Below are 21,231 nucleotides of genomic sequence, written 5' to 3'. Positions count from 1 at the left end.
GGCCTTGCTCCGTTCATTTTCACTGAGTGAGGCCACACATGTCTAGTCAGCATGTAACCGTGTGTATGTAAATTACCGGCACGAGAGAATCCTGACAGCGTTCAGTGAGCACTGTGAGAATTCAGACGTCTGCAGTCACATAGAATGTCTGCAGACTCAGCACAAACCTGGACAACCCCTTTAATGTTCCTAACGAATAAAAACATGAGAATTAGTATCACAAATAACATTTACATCCAGGTACCTTATAGATTATGTCGTCTCTGCAGTCGGTCTCCTTTTCTTCTTCTTGTCTAGACCCCATGATGAGTTTTCTCATCCACAGCCGTCTCTGCAGACGTCCATCTTCTCCGGTCTTCTGCAGCAAATCCCCACACGATGCCCTTAAAGATAGAAGTGTCATTATAATGCCCCTAAATACAAATATCTGCAATATACTGTCTCCTCACACTATTCCCCTCCATCCTCATACTGTCTCCTCATATATTTACCCCCTCACTCTCTATACTGTCTGCTCACACATATCCCCGACTCTCCATACTGTGTCCACATGCATTCACCCGTTCGCACCCCTTACTGTCTGCACCCATCCCCCATACTGTTTCCTCATACATACTCTTCATTTTGTGTCCTCAAATCTCCTCACATACATTAAATACCATCCCCACTCCAAATCCCCCCCATCCCCAATCCCCCACACACATTAAGTACCCCCCATCCCCACTCAATAGCCCCTCGTCCCTACTCCCAAATCCCCCCACACATTATGTCCCCCCACACATTATGTACCCCCACTCCAAATCCCCCCATCCCCAATCCCCCACACACATTAAGTACACTCATCCCCACTCAATAACCCCTCGTCCCTACTCCAAAATCCCCACACACATTAACCCCCATCCCCACTCATTAACCCCTCCACACATTAACCTCCATCTCCACTCATTAATCCCCCATCTCCACTCACTAATCCCCCATCTCCACTCATTAACCCCCACACTCATTAACCCCCACACTCATTAACCCCAATCCCCACATTAATCCCCCACATTAATCCCATCTCCACTCATTAACCCCCACACATTAACCCCCATCTCCACACATTAACCCCCCACTCATTAACCCCCATCTCCACACATTAACCCCCATCTCCACACATTAACCCCCACACATTAAGTACACGCCAAGACGCCAAGTACAATTGCTGCCTGGGAGTCGGCACGGCCTCCTTCTCTGCGTCGGCTGTCAGCTTGACAGCTGACACAGAGAACCGCCGACTCCCAGGACTAGTAGCGGCAGAGCGCAGCCGCCGGGGGGAGGGGGAGATATTGGCATACTGCGGACCGCTGCATTAGGCGGCCGGGCGGCCCGACTGCGCCCCCCTGCTGCCTGCGCCCGGGGCAACTGCCCCGGCTGCCCCCCCTGGATACGCCACTGGCGTTGGACACAGGGGTTTCATGACCATGCTGTGGACTGATTTTTGAAGTACCGCTCATACGACTGGTAATACTGCATCGATCGAAAGTGACAGGAGACAGCAGTTGTCAAGTATGGTAACAAACTACTTCTCCTCCCATATCAATGTTCTCCTTCACCGGTCATTCCCCTTTTACTATTGGGCCAGTAAACTTGACACCTGGCCTGAATTGGCACAATATGCCTTACAGGAGCTCGCTTGCCCTGCTGCTAGTGTGTTACAGGGCCGGGGTCACCACCTGGCGCATGCACCCGTGCGAGTGCCGTTGCCCTGGAAAGGTGGGTGGGCACACTGTTTGGCAAGGGCACTGGCACAAGGTCCCTCATAGTAGAATCAAGTGTCTCTGAAGGTGGGGGTGCACACACGCCATCAGACACACCGGCGTACTATGAGGGGCCCTGTGCCAGTGCCATCTCCAACGAGTGGGCCCCCTCTGCTTGTTCAGGATCACAGCACTTGCAAATTTGAAATACTTACCTCTCCCTGCTCCACCACTGTGACATCTTCCGCGTTTCCTGACTGTGACATTCTGGTCAGAGAGCACGATGACATCACGTCTGTACGCCATCTGCCTAAACAATCCAAGTGCAGTGAGATGGAAGATGGGGATGGCGAGGAGTCCAGACTAGTACAGGGATTCCCTACTGAGGAGACTTATTTGATTGTTTTCAATGTTGGGGCAGCTATCTTTGGGGAGCACTATACTCTGGAGAATGATATGAGGCCCACCATACACTGGAGCATTCCAAAGGTGGACATCAGACACTGGAGCAGCATTTACAGGGCCCATTATACACTGGAGCATTAGAAATGGGGCCCATTATATAAGGAGCATTATTTGGGCCCATAAGACAGTGGAGCTTCATCCATGGGGACCAACATATACTGTAGCATTATGTGGAACTCATCATATACTGTATGGAACATTATATGGGACCAATGATTCTGTATAGAGAAATATATAGCCCTCATTACTCTGTATAGCGCACTATGCGGTGGCCATAATACTGTATGGAGTAATATACTGTCCGTTTTTGGAGCTATTGGAGAATTTAAAATTGATATCAGTCATGAGATGGAAGAAGTATTTTTCATTGTACTATACTGCTATTTCTCTGCCGTATCAGAGGATCATGAGTTGTGGTATGTGTTAAAGGAGCCCATTGACACTCTTTGGCCCTGGGCCCACGAAAATCTGGAGCCAGCCCTACCCCCCCCCCCCACAACTTTAGCCAAATAAACCCCAGTTTTCAATGCCTAACTATTATTATAAAGTAAATTAAGGTTGACCAGCTTAAGTAATAAGAATTGATGTTTTTGGCATTAAAATGGGCACTGTAGGTGTGTTTCCTGTCCTCCACTCACTACCCACTTTTCTTCCCCATTGACTTGCATTGGGTTTCGTGTTTCAGTCGGCCTTTGACTTTTCACGATAATAGGGCCGATTTCGCTCGACACGACTTTTGAGAAAGTCGTGTTCCATGAAACCCGACTCGACCCGAGAAAAGGCAAAGTCACTCATCTCTACTGCTGAGCTTTCGTTACACTGTGTCAGGGAGAGCTTTCCAGGTAGCTGCTGAGACCAGCTACCTACAAACCCACCTAGGGGCGGTGTCTAGAACGCCATAGTAAAGTAGATGTGTGTGAAGGACCTTCGATGAGGTCATAGCCATGTGATCCGGTGGGCGTGGCTACGGACCATATAAGGTGACCAGGGTAGGTTACATGAGTGAATGCTTGCACCCGGTTGGACTGTCTGGAAGGTCTTGTCTGGGCTGACGTGGCTGCCTTCCTGTACACGTGGAGACGTGTGTGAGAGTTCCCTGAAGGGAATAAACGTCTGCGCTTAGAAGCAGCTATGAGGTAATCCGGACACAGGGGATATAACTGTGAGGCTAGAGAGCCTGAGTGCTGGACATTGCACAACCAGTGTGACCGCAGGATAAACAGTGTGAAGCTCTGTCATGGACGCTATGCTGTTGTATATGAACTTTCTGTTGCTGCTCACGATTTATGCTGCATAATAAACCACATGGACTCTTAGAGTTATATGAGAAACCCGTGCCGGACCTGGTTATTTGGCTGCCTAGCGAGTGTCCCCTACCGGAATGACAAGCGCTACCTTACAGGTTCCACAAGCTTTGAGCTTCATCTCTCCACAGAGATCAACTAGATTTCACAGCTGAAAGTTTGATACAATTGTAACCGGTCTAGACAGCAGAATAAATCGTTTTCTTGACTACATTTATTAGTTCACCGATTTTCAAAAAAATAAATGTGTACAAATGAATCATACTTGGAGATGAAAGTGAATATAAAACCCGTGCTGCCAAGGACAGAATATACGATAGGGGGACAGATGCAGTATGGTTGCAATTTTATTTGTCAACGCGTTTCGAGGTGATCAATCATACCTCTTCATCAGGACAAATCACAATGATCATCTCCACTTTCATCCCCAAGCTTGCATAGATATATCAAAAACATGTGCAGACATACAGAGGTATGAGTATAGTAAGATAACACATCATGTAATCAAAGAATAATGAATCCGTCAAGAGGGCATTGTAGTATAAAGCATAATCAAAAATTAGAACTATTTTGATTAAAGTGAATATGCATTAGTATATATCAAAACATAAATATATATATAAGGTGAGACATGATCTGTGATGTAATAGATAGTTATCCAAACCAACTTAAAATGCGTTTCGCACATAGCTTTTTCAAGGGGATACATTTATTAGTTGGAAATATAATTTGTTTCACTCTCTGAAGAGTAGGACATTATCTGCTTCACATAGATGTCAGTAAAGGCTTTTTGTAGACCAGCTATTTCTGAAGCTATGGAAAGAGACTTGTGAAGAAACCACAAAAGAAACTATGTCAAGCTGTATGTGAGTTAGTTCCCCTATTGGTACGTAATTCTGCATTCCAGCAATATATATTGTCTCACTTCCCATTTCTTCATAAGAACGTAGAAGTCCCCTTTTTCTAAACTTGTACACTGTTTTTTACATCTCCGAATGTGTGTTGTGTGTCACATCCCTACGCTACTAACTTCTACATGGCCGCATAAAACTCATTCACATAAAATAAATACTCCAGACAATAAGATTGGCAGAAAAGTGGCCGTGATGTTTATTTTTGGGTTACATATTCTGTAATAAATACTCCATTCAATAAATAACATATCAAAACACCATATTTCCAATAACAAATCCAATCCACCCAATTAAGGGCGATTTCCCCACAAAAGGAACATCACGACAAGAAAAAACGGCTAACAAAAGGGGAGGGAGGGTGGGATCTTCTCTTCTTCTGTCAGTGACATAATGCCACAGATAAGATAAACAGTTCTATATACGAGATAGTGTAGAAAAACAACCGCCAAAATCAACTGACCAATGACAGTTGCTTTAAAAAAGAGCGCCAAAAACCAGATAAAACCGGTTCCAGCTTGACACAGGGCCTTGACAGAACATAAGACCAGATTGTTAACCCTATTGTGACCAAAACATCATGTAAAAAGCATAATGGTTTATGCTGCCATGAGTCCCCCCTTTATTGTTATACTGGTTACGGGGGTGGCTAACATTAGCTGTATTCACTATTTTGTGCTCGTTGGTCAAATGCCTCCAAGAAAAATGGAAAGGATCCCATTTTGGGGGAAAAACATAATTAGGAAATTTGCTTCAAAACCGAAACCTGGTAAAATAAAAGAAATGACATAAAGGATGTGAAGACGGAAACAGTCCATTTTGAAGGGGTTATCCAACTTTTAGAAATTTGTAAAAAATGGCTGTTGAAATTGTAACATAAAATCATCACTACATCCTCTACATTCTCACCCACCAGCACTGACCTTTCTTTTTTTATAAGGGACAAATGATATTATTTTTTACTATTGTTTTGTGACATACATACATTTTTATTTACTATTTTTTTTGTTTTGCAATGCAAATATAGAAAGAAGCAATTTTTTTAAATATATTTTTTACTGTTCATGTTTTATATTAAATAACCTAACCTGGTGATGGGGAGTAGGGTCATTTTTTCTTTTCATTATTTTTCTATTTTTTTTGCAAATTTTTTTGTGTATATTTTTTATACAATGTTTTCCCCAAGATATTATCAAAGATCTCTGGGGAAATTTTTTTTTTTTTTTTTTTCTCCACTGTAACTTGAGCATTTATAGGAGCCCCAATAACAGGGGAAAACAGCACATCACGGTAACATCTATCACTGGCGGACATGATCTGGATCTGCTGAGAGACCCATCAGCTCTGATATGCTAGCAGAGACCTGGTGATCATGGTATCGTCAGGTCCTAGAGAGGCATCAGCACTGCTGATACTTCTGTATACTACATGGTGCTCATTGAACGCTATGTAGCCAGCAAAATAGAAAACAGAAACCGTTATAAACCACTTCTGTCTTCTCCCTACTGTTCTCGGCTGTGTCTGCCAGCCAGAGATCTGACCTACTTCTGCTAGATTGCAGGAGTAAGAGCTTTAACCCGGCACTGTAAATTTACAATAGCACAGGGTTAAAGCCCAGGAATAAGTGCCATAAATTTACTTTACTTGGTCCTTTTCAAGTTAAAGATGGTGGTACTACAAGTATTTATCAAAAATTCACAGACGCTCAGGGGGGCATAAATGTCAATTTTTCACCAACAACTAGTTTTAAAACTTCACTTTTATTAGTTGGAATCTAATAAAAGTGAAGATTTAAAACTAATGGATGGTGAAATATTAACATTTATGCCCCCCCTGAGCATTTGCAATTTTTTTTTTTTAATTCTTTAGCAAGTGCTGAATTTTCCTGCAGCTCCTCCACAGGAGAACTGAAATATTACATGAAGCCCCTTAAAGTGAATTGACAAACCTGGTCCTCCAAGGATAGATCCATTTTTGTTCTAGCTAATTGATGGACTTTTTGTACACTTCACTTTAGCTGAAAGGAATCACTATAAAACTAGATCTTTTGGGGTTTGGAAACATTTTTCTGCCGCTTTCCTTGATTTTAGACTTTTCAGTTTGCTTAGCCAAGTGTAGTAGGTTCAGCCATAAGGCAACGTATGTGATAAGGACAATCAACGAGGAAGTCTGTTTTACACAAGGAGAAGTAACGTCCGCACATGATCTCACACATACTGGAAATGGAGGATGTGAAATGTTGTTGCTTCATCTATGGGAAAGTAGCAATAATCTTTCAAATGTGCTCTCCACAGTTAAGTAACAAAGTATATTCATTGCATAAAAAAAAGTTTTCCGTATGCTAAAAAAAGAAAACCCCTAGCTAAGACGTGTCCGGTGACCACAGATGGACAACATGGGAAAATTCACTAACAAGGGTTATGCCAAATTTTTCTTGACTAATTTGGATGTAAATTCATTACCAGCAAATATTAATAAAACTGCCTGAATGGAGGTTTTCTCTACTTGTAGATCAAGACACATTTTTCAGTACATGTTTCAAATCATGTCATACAAAAAGAAAATCCTAGAGGAGCCAGTCACATTGCATAGCAAACTTTCGCATGGCAGCCTCTTCCCACACGTGACATCCCATTCTGATGTTGACTAGTGCAATGCAGATCGATTTGGAAAATATTATATACCATATTTTTTGAACTATAGGATGATGCACCTTAGGCCGGGATCACACATGCGAGAAACTCGCACGAGTCTCGCATCTTAATACCCGGCTGCACATTCCGCTCCCGAGTGCCGGTGGCAGTGCCGGGTATTGACGTGCGAGACTCGTCCGAGTTTCTTGCATATGTGATCCCAGCCTTACTGTAAGACACAACAGGTTTAGATATAAAAACATTAGGTAAAATGTGTTTCCTACTAGTTGAAATTTTTTTGTTGGAGTAACTAAGTGTAGAAGTCAATAGAAATAATTTTCATATTCTAAGTTAGAGTAGGGAGGTATTACTATAATTAAGACATCTCCTTTTAGTTTTTCTATCCCGCATGTACATATACACACAACACTTCTGTGCACTCAGCAGATGCACACACAGCTCTGCTCCCTGAATAGTACCTGAATAGACAGCACTGCTGCGCACATAGCTTTGATGCATACACACACACACACAGCTCTGCCACAAACACACATTACTGCATACACACACATACAATTGCACAGCACTACTGCAAACACACAGCTCTGTTGTATACATACCCACAAGCACACAGCTCTGCTGCATACATGCGCACACAGCTATGCTGCTGCTGTATACATGTTGGGGGAGCCAGGGCCATAGTCGTGGCTGATAATGGTTGCTCAATGACGCCCTGGTCTCCCGCCACATGCACACAATGTCCCCTTTGTAGCGTACATTTCTTTCCACCTTCAGATTCATCAGGGTCCTCTGAGTCAGAGGCCAGTTCAAAGTTAAAATAAACGATTTTACTTGGTTCCATTGTCAGTACGTTCAGTTCAATCACAGAGGCAACATAGGGTTCATCTCAGAGTACATCCTTTTCCCTCACTTCTTCCGGAATGTCCCAGGGTCGTACCGACTCATCTGGTACTGCAATGTTCCTTTTGGTCAACGTCACTAACTTCAGGAGTTCCCCTGTCCGTTTCGCCCCAGACATAATGGCATCTGCCCATGTAGTTAACTGTCACATATTGGAGCTGCCCTGCATTTCTGTACTGCTGTGACCTTCAGCCCGCAGGCCCTGAATGACTGGGCTACTGGCTTAAACATTAATTGCCAACTACCCTGTCTGGGTTCTAAGGCCCTACAGATTAAAATGGAGGAAACTCACTGACTTACCCACAGTTGGCCCCTCCTATGTTAACTATTCCCTACCCTAATCTACTTGTGGTTATGTGTCCCCATCTAGTAAGCTAACTTAAGTACTGCACTTTCCCTACAACATACATATTTACAAATTGCACTACACAGTAGCAGCATTACAAAACATACATGACATAACACAAACACGGGCAAGGGGAGTGGGGCACCACTTACCCTTGGCAAACCCCTTACACCCACACACCACTGCTACAAACAAAGTGCTGCTTCATGCATGCACAGAAGTGTTCAGCACTGCCAAAAAGGTACACCGCTCCGCTACATACATACACATGATCACTCATACAACTCATACTTACACTCACACAGTACTGCAGCTGCATACAAACACACAGCTCTGCTGCATACAGACACACAGATCTGCTGCATACAGACACACAGCTCTGCTGCATACACACAGCTCTGCTGTATACAAACACACAGCTCTGCTGTATACAAACACACAGCTCTGCTGTATACAAACACACAGATCTGCTGTATACAAACACACAGATCTGCTGTATACAGACACACAGATCTGTTGCATACAAACACACAGATTAGCTTCTTACAGACACACAGCTCTGCTGCATATAAACACACAGATCTGCTGCATACATACACACAGATTAGTTTCATACAGACACTCTGCTGTATACAAACACAGATATTCTGCATACAAGCACTCAGATCTGCTGCATACAAACACACAGCTCGGCTGTATACATACACACATCTCAGATTAACAAATATAATTACTCATGCAGCACTGATGCATAACTAAACACACACAGCTTTACTGTATAGACATGTGTGCATAGCTCTGCAACATATATAAACACACAATTGTGATGCTGCATATATAAATACTCACATTTCTGCTGAACACATACATGTATGCACACCACACTGCTACATACATATACACACAGCTCTGCTGCTACATTTATACATAATACATACATAATACATACACAGCTCTGATGAGCGCAAACATATAACACTGCTGCACACAGACCTCTATTGCATACAGAAACACACACACACACACACACACAATACTGCTACATGCACACACCACTAGCCACATCTTATATTAATGTTACTCATGAATAGTCTTGAGCGATACCGTCCGATACTTAAAAGTATCGTATCGGATGTTATCGGCCGATCTAAAAAAAATATCGGGTATCGCCGATTCCGATACCGGAAGTCCCATTCAAGTCTATGGGACTTCCGGTATCGGAATAAGAAAAACCCTATTTTTGCCTTGTACAGCCTCTCTGGGGTCTGTACGGGCCTTTCGGGGGGCTGTGCCGGCCTGCCGGGGGGTCTGTGCAGGCTCCGGTGGTCTGTGCCGGCCTGCCGGTGGTCTGTGCAGGCTCCGGGGGTCTGTACCGGCCTGCCGGTGGTCTGTGCAGGCTCCGGGGGTCTGTGCCGGCCTGCCGGGTGGGCTGTGCCGGCCTGCCGGTGGTCTGTGCAGGCTCCGGGGGTCTGTGCCGGCCTGCCGGTGGTCTGTGCAGGCTCCGGGGGAGCTGTGCCGGCCTGCCGGTGGTCTGTGCAGGCTCCGGTGGTCTGTGCTGGCCTGCCGGGGGGCTGTGCCGGCCTGCCGGTGGTCTGTGCAGGCTCCGGAGGTCTGTGCCGGCCTGCCGGGGAGCTGTGCAGGCTCTGGGTGGCTGTGCAGGCATCGTCCGATGGGACTACAAGTCCCATCGGGCGATGCCTGCTACCATGACAGTGATTGACACATTAGCCAATGATGGGACAGTAGTAGTCCCATCATCCGGCTAATGTGTTGAATGTAAAAAAAAAAAAAAAAAAAAAATTTACATGCTACATACATACAACATGCATACTACATATATACTACATGTAACATACATACTACATATATACTACATGCAACATGCATACTACATACATGCTACATACTACATGCATGCTACATACATGCTACATACTACATACATACTACATACATAATACATATATACTACATGCATGCAACATACATACAACAGATATACTACATGCATGCAACATGCATACTACATATATACTACATGTAACATACTTACTACATATATACTACATGCTACATACATGCAACATACATACTACATACATAATACATATATACCACATGCATGCAACATGCATACTACATATATACTGCATATATACTACATGCATGCAACATACATATATACTACATACAATACATACATATAGACATACAGTACATTTAACATAGAGTACATACTCACTGTCACTTGTCACTTTGATCCCCGAAGCCATTGTCCCCTTGAGGAATAAATATCAAAATAAAAAAACACCAATATACTTACCCCGATCCGCAGAAGTCCACGAGGGTCCCACGTCCATCTTGCGTGGAGAACAGCAGCATCAGCTGATGCTACCGTTCTCTACCAGCTCCAGGAATACAATGGCGGAAGGTAGGTATCCTTCCGCACTGTATTCCTCCACCACTTTAAAAAAAAAAAAAAGTCCCTAGTCTCACTTTATGCCATTGCTGCATGGGAATTTCCCACGCAGCAGTGGCATAAAGTGAGACTAGGGACTTTTTTTTTTTTTAAAGTTGTGGAGGAATACAGTGCGGAAGGATACCTACCTTCCGTCATTGTATTCCTGGAGCTGGTAGAGAACGGTAGCATCAGCTGCTGATGCTGCTGTTCTCCACGCAAGATGGACGTGGGACCCTCGTGGACTTCTGCGGATCGGGGTAAGTATATTGGTGTTTTTTTATTTTGATATTTATTCCTCAAGGGGACAATGGCTTCGGGGATCAAAGTGACAAGTGACAGTGAGTATGTACTCTATGTTAAATGTACTGTATGTCTATATGTATGTATTGTATGTAGTATATATGTATGTTGCATGCATGTAGTATATATGCAGTATATATGTAGTATGCATGTTGCATGCATGTGGTATATATGTAGTATGTATGTAGCATGTATGTAGTATGTAGCATGTATGTAGTATGTATGTTGCATGTATGTAGCATGTAGTGTGTATGTATGCGGAATGTATGTAGTATGTATGTTGCATGTATGTAGCATGTAGTGTGTTTGTTGCATGTATGTAGCATGTAGTATATATGTAGTATGTATGTTACATGTAGTATATATAGTATATATGTAGTATGCATGTTGCATGCATGTAGTATATATGTTGTATGTATGTTGCATGCATGTAGTATATATGTATTATGTATGTAGTATGTATGTAGCATGTATGTAGTATGTATGTTGCATGTATGTAGCATGTAGTATATATGTAGTATGTATGTTACATGTAGTATATATAGTATATATGTAGTATGCATGTAGTATATATGTTGTATGTATGTTGCATGCATGTAGTATATATGTATTATGTATGTAGTATGTATGTAGCATGTATGTAGTATGTATGTTGCATGTATGTAGCATGTAGTAAATATGTAGTATGTATGTTACATGTAGTATATATAGTATATATGTAGTATGCATGTAGTATATATGTTGTATGTATGTTGCATGCATGTAGTATGTATGTAGCATGTATGTAGCATGTAGTATATATGTAGTATGTATGTTACATGTAGTATATATAGTATATATGTAGTATGCATGTTGCATGCATGTAGTATATATGTTGTATGTATGTTGCATGCATGTAGTATATATGTATTATGTATGTAGTATGTATGTAGCATGTATGTAGTATGTAGCATGTATGTAGCATGCATGTAGTATGTAGCATGTATGTAGTATGCATGTTGCATGTAGTATGTATGTTACATGTAGTATATATGTAGTATGCATGTTGTATGTATGTAGCATGTAATTTTTTTTTTTTTTTACATTCAACACATTAGCCGGATGATGGGACTACTACTGTCCCATCATTGGCTAATGTGTCAATCACTGTCATGGTAGCAGGCATCGCCCGATGGGACTTGTAGTCCCATCAGACGATGCCTGCACAGACCCCCGGAGCCTGAACAGACCACCGGCAGGCCGGCACAGCCCCCCGGAGCCTGCACAGACCACCGGCAGGCCGGCACAGCCCCCCGGAGCCTGCACAGACCACCGGCAGGCCGGCACAGACCACCGGAGCCTTCACAGACCACCGGCAGGCCGGCACAGCCCCCTGGAGCCTGCACAGACCACCGGCAGGCCGGCACAGCCCCCCGGAGCCTGCACAGACCACCGGCAGGCCGGCACAGACCACCGGAGCCTTCACAGACCACCGGCAGGCCGGCACAGCCCCCCCTGCAGGCTGGCACAGACCCCCGGAGCCTGCACAGACCACCGGCAGGCCGGCACAGACCACCGGCAGGCCGGCACAGACCCCCGGACAGTCGGCACAGCCCCCCCGAAGGCCCGAACTGACGGCGCATCATGATGCGCACAGACAGCGCATCATGATGTCATTTCGGCAGCCAATCAGAGCCACAAAAGTGGCTCATTGCATTTTGGACTTCCGATTCCGGTATCCGATACAAAAAAAGTATCGGTACTCGGTATCGGAATTCCGATACGGCAAATATCGGCCGATACCCGATACTTGCGGTATCGGAAAGCTCAACACTACTCATGAATAAATCAGTAACAGGTGTAAATTTGTCTTCTTATTGCATCTCCCACACTTTCAGGGATGTGACCCATCAAGTATGACATGGACGGATCTGCAGTTAATTAGGTCCTTTCATCTCCTGCTGCACAGCTCCTTGGTTTGCTCTTTCAAGACCTGAAGTATGGGAAGATCTCTGCAGGTCCCAATTAGCTTCCTTTCCATCCCTTACTGATAGATCAGCAGGGAGAGAGTTAACTTTTTCATCATTCAAAAAGAATAAAAAACTGAAATTTTAAATGTCAACCATATTCAGGATTGAGAGTCCTCAGTAGTTGATACCTTTTAATGGCTAACTGAAAAGATGGTAATACATTGCAAGCTTTCGAGACTACTCAGGTCTCTTCATCAGGCTAGACTAATACAAAATCTGAAGTCACATATTTATGCACAATACAGCCTAGAGCATAAATATGTGACTTCAGATTTTGTATTAGTCTAGCCTGATGAAGAGACCTGAGTAGTCTCGAAAGCTTGCAATGTATTACCATCTTTTCAGTTAGCCATTAAAAGGTATCAACTACTGAGGACTCTCAATCCTGAATATTTTTCTATCCACTGGCTAACACGGTACAAAGATATACATCTTTCCTGTATCTAAATGTCAACCAAAAATCCCAAAACTGCTAGACAGTCCATATATTATGTGTGGAGATGCGGAAGAAGGGGATTTTGCATCTGCACTTTTGGCGCCAACCTGCTTAGTAACATGTAAAGAGGGGGAAATAGTCAGCTTACAGTGTTCCAGGCACCTGTTAAGGAATGAAGTCCACACTCGGAGCCGCCCTGGTCCTGGGCAATTCTTGAAGAAGAAATAGAAAAAGAAAAATCTGCAGCGCAAAAGAAACGGTAAAACGTTACATTTATTCTGCACTTGTTAAAAGGAAGACTTCTTGGGTACACCAATAGATATCCCAGGTGGTGCAAGACCGACGCGTTTTGACTAGATAGTCTTAGTCATGGTCATGTTGGGTACACCAATAGATATCCTAGAGAGGTGCAACACCGACGCGTTTCAACTAGATAGTCTTAGTCATGGACCATGACTAAGACTATCTAGTTGAAACACGCCGGTCTTGCAACCCCTGGGATATCTATTGGTGTACCCAACATGCCCATAGCTAAAAGTCAAAACGCAGTGGTCTTGCCACCCCCTGGGATATCTATTGGTGTACCCAACGTGTCCATAACTAAGAAAGTCGAAACGCGTTGGTCTTGCCCCCCCTGGGATATCTATTGGTGTACCCAACATCTCTTCCATTTAACAAGTACAGAATAAACGTGAAGTATTACCTTTTCTTCTCCACTGGAGATTTTTTTTTCTATTTCAACCTGCTTAGTAACTGCCCTTTAAAAATTGAGCTATATAATGTTTTTGAATATGCAATATGAGACACCATAAGGGTACATCTCAATCCATTTGCATTTAAAAAGGCAATTTTTATGAGCGGCCAGTAGCATCTGAGAAGTAAATGTCCAATTTTCTCTTTATCATGGTTATGATCAGTTTGATAGCAGCTCATATTGCTTGTTACAGGAGGCCGCGTGAAGACCTGGAAGAAAAGATGGTTCATTCTCAAGGACAACTGTCTATATTACTTTGAATATACAACGGTAAGTAAGAATGACACACGAATGAAAGACCGACAAAAGGCGTATGTCGAAATGGAAACATTAGCATCCTCCTATGTTTATGTCTTTCCAGGATAAAGACCCACTTGGAATAATTCCTCTGGAAAACCTATCTGTGGAATTAGCAGAAGACCCTAAGAAGCCAGTAAGTATAATCCATAAAGCCAGCAGAGACAATCTTTATTGTAATTCTCAGCAGCTTTCATGGAAAAGTGGAGGTGCCATTCCAAAGATCAAAATGGCCTTGCCATTTTGTTGCCCAAATTTGCTACCCAGGACAGATGTAATTAATGTTTCTTTCTTCTTCACCTTTACTACCCATGGATCAAATTTTTCATCCACTTGTTTGGTTAATATGTAGTCCCAATGAAGGAGTCCTCAACAGGTGTTTTTTACCCCTAATTATCCAATTTTTGGCCTTCCTTCGAAGTGGCTACATGATATGCCTTTATGGTATATCCAGCTATTTCCCCCAAACTCCTCATGGGCATGCCCACAAAAGGCTTGATTCATCAAGACCGGCGTTGTTCTCGAATGTGGAGCATCTGTTGAATGATATCTGCCTCTGTGTGCTGCGCCAGATACTCAAGTACTGGAGTGAGATTTCTGGCATAGGGAACATCACAGCTCACCATGAATTAGAAGAGCTGTGGCATCACACCATGCCCCCCACCCCTCCTCAGATACACCCATTTTAACAGAGCCGGGAGAAACTGGAGTAAAAAATGCCGAAAGCTGAAAAATGAAGGCTCAACTCCAAGTAGTACTGAAATCTTGAGACTTTTCAAACTTTTTACTCTAGAATTCTGACGTGAAAGCTTTGATGAATTGAACTCATAGACTTTTCTTGTGGTGGCTTATCTCACATGGATTGGATGTTGTCATTCTACATACTTCATGCTTCTTTCCCCGAGAATTTTTCTGCCTGGCGAAAGCTGGGAAGCCCCCATATATCTAAGTCGCCCACTACTACTGTAATCCAATCGGTACAGGTCCCGGTGCTCAGATACCCCCGATCAGTAAGTTATCACTTATCATATGGATAGCTAATAACTTGTGTAACTGGACAATCCCTTTAAATCTGTATAAGCTCACTCTTCGTCTCATATGTGAAAGGTTCTGCAGAGAGTCTTCTATGGTGGTGGCTATAATAGCTTTGTTGCCTTCATCATATTTATGGCTAAGAAAGGGTGGTTCATCGGACAACAGAGAAAAAAGTTCAATGATCCTGTATTTTTAGTAATATGCATCATGTTTAGTTATTCTCCTGGCTTTGTAATCCTGAAAAAAAAACAAAAAACTTTAATGATCCATGTGAGACATTTTACAAAATTTCATACAATCTTCTAACTTCTGTAAATCAGGTTCGAAACGTTAGAATATTGAGCAGTGTAGGATGCCCCAAGTGGCCAGCTCAAGAATTACAAAGAAATGTAAAGTGTGATGTAAAGTTACTATATTATTAGTTATTGCATTAATATTTGAGATATTTACGTCTTTTTCTGAACTTAGCACTGCTTCGACCTGCACGCAGGAGGGCAAACTGTTAAGGCATGCAAGACCCAAGCAGATGGGAAAAAAGTGCAAGGAAATCACCAATCTTATCGATTGTCTGCGACAAGTCATGAAGAAAGGGAAAGTTGGGTACAAAGTTTGAGGTCAGTCATTACAGAATATGCAAAAAGAAATTAATTTGCTACATAAGTCATGCATTCTTAAGAGTCAGGGCTTTATGTACTAAGGTGGAATTGTACTATGTCATCTAGATTTTCTTTAGACATCCTTGATTAAGGGCACCCGTCACATTGCCGGCTGGTTACTTATGCCACGTTAGACCAAACTATCTAGTTTATTGCATATACATTATGTAATAGTTGTGCTCTCATGGGCCATCTCACATACCAAGTTATTCCCATCAGTGTCAATTCATTTCAACTCTTCCTCGTTCTTGACCCATAGCCTTTTTCAAAAATGGACCAAAAATAGTCACTCGAAATGTAAAATTATGCATAAATGCACTCTCTCAAAGCATATCTAAGATTATGTAGATTTTTAAAGTGGAGATTGATTGAAAATGGGTCGTTCAGGACTAAGATATTGATGACCTATTCTAAGGGCTCATGCACAAGACCGTATTTTCGGTCACAGACTAAAACTTTGAATCATAATTGGACCAATGTAATTGTATGGAGCCACGCACATGTCCAATTCTTTCCTTGAACTGAGTCGGTCAGAATAAAAAATCGCAGTATGCCAGAGCTGGATTCGATTATCAGATCGCGCTCGATGACATCTGAGTGCAGTCCGATTTTCACGGACTGGCAGAATGGAGAATATGAAAATGTAGAAATGTTTTTTTTCCATCTTCTCCTCATCCTAGAAAATCAATAAGGCCGGGATCACACTACCGTGTGTGATGTGAGAAACTCGCTCGAGTCTCTCGCATCAACAGCCGTCACTGTCACCGGCACTGTATTTCTATGCAGCCGCCGCTCCGGTCATGAGTGCCGGGTGTTGATGCGAGAGACTCGTGCGATTTTCTCGCATCGCACACGGTAGTGTGAACCCGGCCTCACGCTTTGATCACATTCCGATAAAGCTCTGATCAGAGTCTGATTAACATAAACCCACCCAATTCTCTCTGATGACGAAATACAGTGGTGTTACCCTAGTATTAGTTTAAGTCAACAATATCAGATTGGTGGGGGTCCAACATTCCTAATAATCAGCTGACATTAGGTTCATAATGCATAAAACTGGAACAACACAGCTCTGAGCACTATGAAATGGTAGCTCAGCTCCTATTAAAGTTAATGGAAACTAAACTACATTGTGACCCCCTATGGGGACAGTGATGATGATGTCTGTAAATTAATTACACTATATAAGCAAGTGAAATGAATAAATAAGGATAGGTTATCTCCTTTAATGATGTGCCAGATATTCAGGAACAGATGTCTCTTGGTAGTGCGGAAGGAGCTTGAGCCCTTACATTCTTGTTATTAAAGGCCTTCTGCACTTACAAGCTTCATCAATGTGATCTTCTGATTTATATTTATCGTGAATTTTCACTATTTATAAATGGGATCAATCTTATCCTCTTTTAGATCCAGTATTTCTTGGGATCCTTTCTATGACACAGTTACCATCAAGAAAAAGATCTCAACAATCAAAAATGGTCACTGATGAAGATGAAAGCAAAAGTTGTACATAAACAAACATTATGTCATCCCAACAGACATTTCCCTCAAAGTACTGGATATATATTTGGACCTACTTATCAACAATTTGAGGTCAATATTCGAGATTTGATGGACCATGGCATATGTAAACGTCGACATTTTGCAGGGAAAACATCAGCCTTCAGAGCTGAAAATGACATTATTGTAAATTTTCTCTTGAAACCTCAAACTCAAGGAAGACTACATGGAAGGAGACAATCCAGCATGCCTCTCTAATTCCAGAATCCCTTACGGCTTCCATAAACCATGCTGTATGTTGTCAAGTTCACTCACAAGTGTATATTTAAGCCATAATTAACATGGACATAGAGATATGGACTTAAACAAGATAAAAGAGGCATTAACAAGGCTGGGCCATTAGTGGTGGAGGCAAGACATGACCGAAATGTAATCAAAATTGACTTCACTATGAATTTCTCAACATTTTTGATTCTCCCGAAACCAGAAATATTTGGGATACAATTCATTTGGATCCAGTCTCCATTTTTCGGGATTCTGGTAGGCTCAGAAAGAGTTAAAATAATTAAAAAACCCTTTAAACTCCATTTTCCTCAGCTGTTCAACTTCCATGGCCGCACCTCTGTCTACCTCTATGGTCCTTCACAAAGTCATCTGATCTTCTGGCCTTCTGTTCTTCTTCCTTTATTTTGCATGATGCCAAACTGAGGCTTGTGCTTGACCTCATTGTGGTCATGTGGGCCAGCAATGTACATCATGGCTTGTGTTACCCATTTACATGACCAAATGAGGACAATCTGATGCTTGTGATTAACCTGGGGAGGTGACTCATATCATGTTTTGCATCACCCATCCAAGCGACCAAGTGAGGTTGGTCTGCTGCCTGTGACTGACCTTTTGCGATCACTTGGGGAGGTGACACATATCATGACTAGAGTTGAGCAAATTTTTCAAAATTCGGTTCCGATTACGATCGGTGGCGAATATTGTTTTTGCAGTATTCGCCAAACACAGCTTAACGTCATTGGAGTCAATGGGAGTAGAAGTGAACGAATATGTTCTGAACCAATCATCAAACATAAATTCAGCACGAATAGGGTAGCAATATAGCACGAATATGGCAAATTCATATTCGGCAACCCAACATATTCGTTAAAGAATGATTAGAGAATCATGACGTGCATCACCCATCCAAGTGACCAAGTCAGGACAATTTGATGCCTGTGATTGACCCTTTGTGCTCACATGGGTTATATGTTCTCCCACCATGTGACTGATTGAGGCCTCAAATTGACCCTCTGCACTGGAATGGAAGAAGAACAGAAGGCCTCAACCTGAGCTGGTGACAAAGGGAAGGTAAAAACAGGTAGGAAAAGTGTATTTATTTTTTTTTTTTAAGCTCCTTTCTGATGGCAATTGGGAAAGTTTTGTCTCGGACCAAATTTATTCAGGCCGAGTCTGCTGGCCAAATTCAAGGAAATCTTCCAAAGTTGAATTTTGGAACATTCACTCTTCTCTAGTTAAGGCCCCTCGGAGGGGTCTCAATATCATTTTACGCCTCATTCCAATTCTTTGGAAAATCTATAAATGTGTAATAAATTACAATAGAGTTGTTAGCTTTAACAGGTGGATATGGGAGCAGCTTATAAAGGGGTCATCCTTGAAATGTTCAGACAAGTAAAAACAGATTGCACTTGTCCGAGTACACAGGAAATGATGCTCGCGTACAGGAAATGTATGGGGGAATGTGCTCTACCTGTCCAGTGTGTAATACTTGACTGTACATGTACTAACATTACACAATAAAGCGCCCTGGGGATTGTATTTGTAATTTTGACTGTTTTCTTGTCATTTTGATCTAATATGTTAAATATTTGATGGCACTGAATGGGTAAAACATAAAAATAAAAAACTTTTTTTTTGGGAATTCCTTGATCAGCTATACCCTATGTGGCCAGAAGAGGTCGTCCAACACCATAATACTACGCGGAAACATAATTACCGTGACTATCCTGCTCTGCAATTATATCAGCATTGCTCATAAAGTCTCCTGGCATATTTCATAGCTTAAAAAATAAAGACAATTTAGTGGGATTACATGTCGGTGTCACTTCGATTTGCAAGGAACTAGAAACATTAGATTGCTGATGATATATAGGTTACCGATTAAAACGTGAATATTATGCTGAGTATTACACTTTCATCATATTCTCTGGGTGAAAAATGATAGACCACCCCGAGAGCTGATGCACGGCTGCATGTGCTCCTCTCGGAGCATTGCAACTGGAGATGAGTGTTGTCCCCTCCGGCAATGATCCACTTTGAAAATATGATACATGTCTCTAACACGGAGTGTGCATACGTTCAATACCGGCTACAGATCTGTCCTCATTAAAACTGATGTATGCAAATGAGGCACCAAATATTTCTTCTTTGAAGTCCCAGCTAACAAGCAAGATAAAAGGGATGCCGTTTAACCCTTTCCCTACGAGGAGCTATTACTCGTATATGATTCCTGATGGCTGCATTTCCATCCCAGAAGCCCCAAGCTTCCATACAGAATCTGGGAAAAGGGCGAGGGGGAATAGTGAAGGACCTTTCATCTAAATCCCTGATCGCTCCCTATCACGTCAGTTTTTACCACCAGAGGAACATTACTGTCAGAAGATAATTTGCAGAGGGGGATTTTTAAATATGGCTGCCCGCTGGGAATTTTCAAAGCAAATGCCTTATAATTAAGTCTAGGCTATTGGATGATATATTTAACCCACTTGTTCCAGAGTTGAGTGCAATGGAGTGGGGGGGGCATTTAACATCGGTGGGTGCACATATTGTGTCTTTTATGTAAATGCATTTTCTTACAAAAGTATTTAATGGATGTCGTTGAGATGACGGAGCTGCGGTGCACGGTGTGATGTGTGTGTGGTCTATGGATCACTGGACTTGCAGCATCGAAGCATCAGGTTTAATTGGTGCCGAGGAGAGGAGATTTCCATGGTAACAACACATCCCATCTCTGCAGTGCGCTACTATGGGGTAGGACACACCCCAAGAGAGGGATGGGGAGAAGGAGAGAGAGAGAGTGTAGAAAAGGAGGAGAACATTGGAGGAGTGGTGCGATCTCGAAAGTCCAAGACTGGCTGAAGGAAGGAAATGACTTAGATGAGCAATGCATTTCATAGATGTCGAAATGAGCAAAGTGGCGGCAGAGGTGGGGGGATGATAATGAGAAACGTTTAATATGTGATAGTGGAATCATCAGCAGAGGATAAAAAAAGGGAGGGATAGCAAGAAAGGTTGATGGAGCAAAGGAGAACTTCACTCCCCCTGCCAGACCTTATTGGCTATGAGCGAGATGCGATAGTCCAGGTTGTCTAAGAGGAGCTCCCAGGTTGTGTGCAGCTTGGATGACTCATTTCAATAGTTGCTTTCTCTTGAGAATCTCTTATAAAAGAGGAAAATGT

The 21,231-nt window shown here is 42.6% G+C and overlaps 1 protein-coding gene across 3 annotated transcripts in view; it reads left to right on the top strand.

Moving 5' to 3' along the window:
- CYTH4 (cytohesin 4) overlaps nucleotides 1-19,598 on the top strand; it is a 74,771-nt gene extending 55,173 nt beyond the window's left edge. For all 3 annotated transcript variants that reach the window (XM_073574339.1, XM_073574338.1, XM_073574340.1), the window contains 4 exons: nucleotides 14,473-14,549; nucleotides 14,641-14,712; nucleotides 16,080-16,225; nucleotides 17,675-19,598. In XM_073574339.1, the coding sequence (XP_073430440.1) occupies nucleotides 14,473-14,549; nucleotides 14,641-14,712; nucleotides 16,080-16,225; nucleotides 17,675-17,753 (374 nt within the window). In that variant the 3' untranslated portion in view covers nucleotides 17,754-19,598. The remainder of the gene's footprint in view (nucleotides 1-14,472; nucleotides 14,550-14,640; nucleotides 14,713-16,079; nucleotides 16,226-17,674) is intronic.
- The last annotated feature ends 1,633 nt before the right edge of the window (nucleotides 19,599-21,231 follow it).

Source organism: Dendrobates tinctorius, unplaced genomic scaffold (assembly GCF_039654945.1).
Source record: "Dendrobates tinctorius isolate UK_male_01 unplaced genomic scaffold, ASM3965494v1 ptg000038l, whole genome shotgun sequence".
In the NCBI taxonomy this organism is placed as follows: domain Eukaryota; kingdom Metazoa; phylum Chordata; class Amphibia; order Anura; family Dendrobatidae; genus Dendrobates; species Dendrobates tinctorius.
This window is presented reverse-complemented; position numbering and strand designations above follow the sequence as displayed.